A 7,199-nucleotide genomic window follows, 5' to 3' on the forward strand; every position below is an offset into this window, starting at 1 on the left:
GTGTCCGGGAGTAGTTTAGGAAGTGGGCGTCTATGCTACCATGATATATATATATATATATATATATATATTTATATTCATTCTTCATTTCATTTTTAGTAGAAAATGCAAGAAAGAGTTGGGGGGGAAAACTTCCTTTTGGGTTGGTTCCCCGCTGCAAGCTGTTCCAGCATTTGTGCCTTTCTTTCCCTTTTTGGTTGCACCTGCTTTTTGCACGGTTGCTTTGGATTACACCTGTTTCAAATTTTCAAACAAAGAACAATTGTTAGTTTGAAACGGTGGTTCGTTTTGTGGTCTTGATTGTTTTTGATCACTTGATCCCGGCCCAACTTCTTTGATGAAGATCTCAACTGCAACTATTTGCTCCCTGAGGATCGATTCATTTCAGGCCCTGGAGAACCTCTGATTTTTCCAGACTTTGCCATGTTGGTCGGTCGGTGGAACTCAACTTTCAATTTTGTTTCTCCTTCGTAGGCCTTTCCTTTCTGATTCTCTTTTTCTTTTTCTTTTCTTTTTTTTTCTTTTCTTTTCTTCAAAACATTTGGGAACTTTTGGCTCCTCAAACTTTGCTGTAATGGCTAGTCGCGCGGGACTTAACCTTCTCCAACTTTATTTTGCCTTTGTAGGCCTTTCATTTTTGACTTCTTTCTTCCAACTTCAATTTCAGAGCATTTGGGCACCTTGGCTTTTCAAACCTTTGCCGAGACGGTTAGCCATGTGAGACTCAATCTTTTCAGCTTCATTTGCCTTTATAGGCACTTCAATTTGATTTTCTCCTTCCAAGAGTTTTGATTTTGAAGCATCGGCCGCCATGGCTAGTCGGGATTGGCTTGATGCACCCGCTGAGGCTGGGTACTTTTCTTTAGCTTTTGTTAAGGAGAGACTTGTAAAACCAGTCCTGCCGCCTTTTCTTTGTATTAGTTTCGGGAACAGAGTTAGACCAAAAGGGAAACGAAAGGCAAGAAGATGAATTTAAAAAGAAGCGTCCCTTTCGGGGAGAAAAGAAGGACTTATCTGGGGTGCATGCAGTCTTCAAATAGACACAACATGCTTCTTGGACTGGATGTCCGAACCACGCAACCTTTCCAAACTTCTCATAAACTCATTGACCAGTGTTTCAGATCCAGGGAATCTTGTCAGGACTCTTTCAATTGTGGGAGATGTCTTCTGTTCAGCCGATGGCGCCCTTTGCGGGTTTTAACCAATCGACCTCTCTCATTTCTCTTCTCACCGTCGCCCGATAGTGCTCTTTACGAGTTTTCACTAAATTGACTCTCTCATTTTCAATTTCTCTACTCACTTTCGCCTTATAGTGCCCGTAGGTTTTCACCGATAAGACTCTCCCATTTTATTTCTCTCAATTTGATTGCATCAGATTCCAACAATGATGTTTTCAATTCTCACGCCTTTGCCAATTGATCGGAAGGACTTGGACAAGGTTTTTGGGTAAAAAGAATCTTGGATGGAATTACAACTTTGGAACCGTTTTGGTGGGCTCATGGCCGAGCCATTATATCATCTGCCCCAGTTTTATTTTTTAGGGGAATTGGGATTTTTGTTTTGGTGTGACTGAACCCCAGAGAGAGGCTGCCTACGTATCCTTTCGGAATCAAGTCAGACGTAGTTCAGGGAAACATTTGTTTTTGGCTGTTTTTGTTTTTGTTTTGTTTTGTTTTTCTTTTTTTTTCATTTTTCTTTTATCTTTTTTTTTTCTTCTTTTTTTTCTCTTTTTTTTTCTTTTTTCTCTTCATTTTTTTTTCTTTTCAATAGTACTTTCGGGTTCCAAAGAGGGTAACCAAGGAAGGGTAACCGGCTCAAATGGGTTTGCAAAGGGTTAATAGTGTTTGGGTAGCGGGAAGGAAAGCCTTCGTCATCTCAATTGCATAAAGTCATCACCGCAGAAAGTCTAGACATAGTACCTTTTTACTGCATCCGCATTCACAGCTGCTTCGGGATCGTTTCCCTCGATATCTCCCAGATACAATGCTCCTCTCGGCAATATCTTTCTGATGATGTATGGACTATTCCAATTAGGAACAAATTTTCCTTTCGCTTCGTGGTGATAAGGAAGAATGCGCCTTATCACAAGTTGTCCCACTTCAAAATTCCTGGGTCGTACTTTCTTGTTATAAGCGCCGGCCATTCTTTGTTGGTACAACTGCCCGTGACAGACTGCGGCCATCCGTTTTTCATCAATTAAGGCCAACTGTTCCAGACGAGTCTTGACCCACTCACTGTCCTCAGTCTCTGCTTCCACGATGATCCGGAGAGAAGGGACTTCTACCTCTGCGGGTATTACAGCCTCAGTTCCATAGACCAAAAGGTATGAGGTAGCTCCTACCGATGTACGCACTGTGGTGCGATATCCCAGTAATGCAAAAGGCAACTTTTCATGCCATTGTCTGGAGCTCTGAATCATCTTTCTCAAAATCTTTTTGATGTTCTTGTTTGCTGCTTCAACAGCACCATTGGCTTTAGGTTTATTCTCAAATTGTTCCAATTCTCGATTTATTTCCCTAAAAACCTCTTCTTCATCATATTCTGGTTCTTGGTTCATTATTTCACAATTAGACAGCATATTCGGATCTGGGCATGAAGTCCGCAAGCATGTCACTAATAGCCATGAGTGATTCGGCAATGCAATGCATGTCTAGGAAAGTAGTTGATTTGGAATAGAAAGATTCGAGTAGAAAGGGAAGTCAACTAAAAATATTAGTAATTTAACTTATATTCATAGGTCGACCATACACGACCATAAGGGTATCGAGTGTAATTATGAATACAATGTTATACATGAACTCAAGTTCACTTCTTTTGAGGATGAGGGATCAAATAACAAGCTACTTAAGTAGGGGTGAAGTCCGGGGTATAGTGAGTAATAAGATCGTCATGTTAGTAGTGAATCCTTTCCGAATGTGATCGAATTTTTACATAGAGCTTTAGAATAACCTTAATAGGTTTGAAATATATTATAGCTCTAGATGCTAGCAGGTCGTAGGAACTACTTGTCTGTATGAATTAAGTGTGTCATTTATTCATGATACTGGTTTGAGACCAGCTTATCATGAGCAAGTGGGAGATCTCGGGTATATAATCCGGATATCGGGTCGCTCTTTGTGGACTGACCCAACCCATGTAAAAGAGATAAGAGAAGTTATCTGTAAAAAAAATTACTGCACAATAAAAAAGGAAAAAAAACATGAAAAAGTGGGAGTTGGTTTTTCAGAAGAAAACCATATCTTTTCTTCTTTAAAAGGAAAAGCCTGCATACGCTTTCCACACAACTTCAAGATACCCAAAACCTCTTCTTGAATTCTCCCATAAAACACATAAAACTAGGATATTTGGTTCGTGGATACAATTTCCTTTCCAAAAGAGACAAGCTGACTTAGGAGCAATTTGTTGGTTGTGATTTTTATTCCACTACGTTAAAGGTAAGATGTCCCTGTTACTATATTTGCTGACAAATACACTATTCGTTCTCTGCTAGTCTGCTTCTCTTGGAAGTGTCTAATGTGCGGTGATTAGCCATCATCATAGTTATAATCGGTAAGGCTCCTTTTGGCTACAACAACAACAACAATCCAGTAAAATTTTATTACTCGAGTTTGGGGAGGGTAGTGTATACGCAGACCTTACCCCTACCCCGAAGGAGTAGGGAGGCTGTTTCCGAAAGACCCTCGGCTCAGGAAAACAAAACGACAAAGGAGACAATATTAGTATCACTACGGAAATCATAGGAAAAATAGGAACATGAAATCCAGAAGAATGATGCAAAGCAAAAGCGATAGCTAGTAAATAGGTCCTGTACTGAAAAGCGAAATAGTAAGACACAACATTGCCACTAGCTATCTTAGACAAAAACCCTACCAGACTAGTCTCACAAAGGTAAGAAGCAAGACTCGACTACCTCCTAACCTACAACCTTAATACTCGACCTCCACATCTTCCTATCATGTGTCATATCCTCGAAAATCTGAATCTTCGCCATATCCTGCCTGATCACCTCTCCCCAATACTTCTTAGGCCGCTCTCTACCTTTTCTCGTGCCCTACACAGCCAGCCGCTTACACCTCCTTACCAGAGCATCTGGGCTTCTCCTCTAAACATGCCCGAACCATCTGAGCTTCGCTTCGCGCATCTTGTCATCAGTGGGCGCCACGTGCACCTTCTCCCGAATATCATCATTCCTAATATTATCCATCCTAGTGTGCCCGCACATCCACCTCAACGTCCTCATTTCTGCTACTTTCATCTTCTAGATATGTGAGTTCTTAACAGACCAACACTCAACCCCATACATCATGGCCGGTCTAACCACTGCTTTATAGAACTTACCTTTGAGTATCGGTGGCACTCTCTTGTCAAACAAGACACTAGATACTAACCTCCACTTCATCCATCCTACCCAGTAACGCTCCTTTTGGCTTTAGCATTATTTCAGTTCTGTTTCTTAAACAATGAAGTGAGAAACAGTATGCAGGGTTTCATGTAAAAAGAAACATTTTCTTTAGAATGTTTTTGATTTGCAAGAGGGAAAAGTAATAGATTAATATAGATTTCTGATTCATTTAATATTTTTCGACAAAGAAAATATTTGATAAGTTCCAAATATATAGAATTGATCAGACTTTAAGTACTACAAAAATAAGCATTTACAGTCACAGTATATATATATAAATTAAAACTCTTTCTAATATATAACTCAAGAATGAGTTGATTTACAATTGAGCGACAGATCTTCCGAAGATGCTGGCAAGTTGACAAAGGAACTTGGTCTTAATACATCCCTCATTCATCAAGAATACTTCAACAACTTGTGCGAAATAAAATGTGAAAAAAGCATCCAAATATATAACAAGTGATCATCAACTGATTCATGTCAACCGGGACGGAGCTACAGTTATATAAGCTTAGGGGTTTAACGGAGCCCAATAACTTTGAGTCACCTCTTCGTATTAAAAGATCCACTTAATTTGTTTTAAATAATTTGTTTAGAACTGTTAGATAGTAGTGATATGTCAAATATACTAGGTATATTTATTAATATACCGATTCTCCAATGTTGTGAGACACTAGTATATTAATTATACTATCTAACAACAACGCTTTAATTTGCATGTCAACTATCACACTAGTAACAAGCACAGATTCAGGGAGAGGTGTCAAAAATAAGATAACCATGAAGTAAAGCATTAATTGACGGTGATAACTTTTGCTTGAAAAATCATCAAAGTAATAATCATGTTCGTGGCATACTATCCACTACTAACTTTAAGAAAATAAAGAAAACAAGCCATTACTAGTATTGGAAAATTATGTAATCACCTTGGAGGTTGGGGCCTATGATATATATGTATATATATATATATACACACATCAATTTTTCTAGGGCGTAAGGTTGACATGGTAAACCTCAGTCATATCAGGATAGAATAAACCAAAGTTTTCCTCAACACCAGCGGGCTTTTGGTTCTCGTTAAAGAGAGCAAAAATGTATGTCTCCAAAACTTTGCCGGGCCTCCTAGGAGTTCCTTGTCCAGAAGAAACATGTGCAATCAAATTGTTTGCATACGTTTGAGCATTGTTGATAGTTGCAAACACATCGCCAGCACTCGGCCAACCGGTCTCTGTAACCACAACTTCTACCGCAGGTTGTCCAACTTTCTCTAATGCAACATACAAAGAGTCCACCATTGCATCAAACAGGTTGTTGTATTGGAATTGGCCGTCACTTACAATCGGACCCGTGCCTTTCAAAAGTGCATAGTCTAATTGAATTTGAGCAGGATTTCCAGAATAAGCAAAATAAGGATACACATTAGCCAATAGTGGATATTGTTTTGTAGCTAAAAATTGTGCTATAGGCTGCAGGAACTGAACGGCGTTATCAGAGAACGCTCCGTTCGAAGGAGGAAACGAGGTTCCTAACACTTGTAATGAGACTGTAGTTGAAACAGGTATGTTAAGGTTGTTGGCTTTCAGTGCAGAGTCGAGATTTTGCAATGCTCCTAATACGAAGTTTGCTAATGGTCCTGGTATGACTTCGTTACCTGCTGAAATGTACGTAAATTTGACAGTTGAAGCATGTGGAATTACGTTGTTTTGTACCCAATTTGTAGCAAAAGTGGGATCGCTAGCAAGTGATTGCAGGTCTTCATTTCGGGTACCAAGAATTACAGAAATATCAGAACCCTGTAATGCCGTTAAGACATCTTGATTGGGATCGAAAATTCGTATTTTTTGGATGTTTCTTGACTTTAAGAGATTGATCACTTGGGCTGGTGGTGGTAGATTATTTCCAAGGAGCCCATAGTTCACACCAATTCCTTCAACACCTTTTTGCCACAAAAAAGACAAAGTAAAAGATGATCATTAATTCGATTAAACAAAATTCTAACAACACGTAAATTAAAACGTTCATCAAATAACAGAGTAATTAATGAGTTTATGGTACGACAGGACATTTTAACTTTGGCTCAACTTTGTATTTAAGTTAAAAAATCATTTAATATATATAAATAATTTATTCAAAACTTACTAACAAAAAAGATTGTATCCATATCACATAAATTAAAAATTCTCGCTCCGTTTCTGATGAAAACTTACCAGAGCTTATGGTCACACATGCAAAGACAAATAACAAGATGCAAAGCCGCTGCATGATTAATAAATATATAGAGAGAGCTCTTTATTAGTTTTGAAGGACTATGATATTATCGGGCACGAGTAAAGGTCATATTTATACGTCTGAGGATCCTCGCTAATTACCAGAGTTACTAGTAATACGAAATATTTTACCATCAATATTGGATCTTTATTTATTTAGTTTGCCTTTTTGGCATGAGATGGTGGATCTTTATTTATTATATTTTTGGCATGAGATGGTGTGATCTTTATTATTTATGTTGCCTAATTTGGCATGGGTATTATTTATAACATTTTAGTACATGTCATAAATAAGGACTGACTACAGTTAATTAATCGTAAACCCATCTATTACAAGCGGGATCTTCAATGTTGATCCTGGTAATTTCTCTCTTATTATATGCCCAGATACAAATTGCATCATTTTATTGCGTTCACTGTTAAAAGGAAGTTAAATTACATGTAGCATCCATAATCACAAATGAATCTCCTTCTCATATTAAAGAAAAAGAAAATAAAGAAATTTAGGCTCATTATTCATCGATCGCTCC

General features: G+C 38.3%; 1 protein-coding gene across 1 annotated transcript; it reads right to left on the minus strand.

Moving 5' to 3' along the window:
• Positions 1-5,199: 5,199 nt before the first annotated feature.
• Positions 5,200-6,698, minus strand: LOC109206464 (putative glucan endo-1,3-beta-glucosidase GVI). Its single transcript, XM_019369285.1, has 2 exons — positions 6,610-6,698; positions 5,200-6,338 (listed from the first exon to the last, which is right to left on the minus strand). The coding sequence occupies exons 1-2, from the start codon at positions 6,662-6,664 to the stop codon at positions 5,389-5,391; spliced, it is 1,005 nt and encodes a 334-aa protein (XP_019224830.1). The 5' UTR covers positions 6,665-6,698; the 3' UTR covers positions 5,200-5,388.
• Between the last annotated feature and the right edge of the window lie 501 nt (positions 6,699-7,199).

This window comes from Nicotiana attenuata, unplaced genomic scaffold (genome assembly GCF_001879085.1).
Source record: "Nicotiana attenuata strain UT unplaced genomic scaffold, NIATTr2, whole genome shotgun sequence".
Classification (NCBI taxonomy): domain Eukaryota; kingdom Viridiplantae; phylum Streptophyta; class Magnoliopsida; order Solanales; family Solanaceae; genus Nicotiana; species Nicotiana attenuata.

What these genes read in the sequence shown, in the direction of transcription:
- LOC109206464 (XM_019369285.1), bottom strand. Translation starts at nt 6,664, where the DNA reads ATGCAGCGGCTTTGCATCTTGTTATTTGTCTTTGCATGTGTGACCATA. An exon ending in ATGTGTGACCATAAGCTCTG is followed by an intron (nt 6,339 to 6,609) that starts GTAAGTTTTCAT and finishes TGTGGCAAAAAG; the next exon opens with GTGTTGAAGGAATTGGTGTG.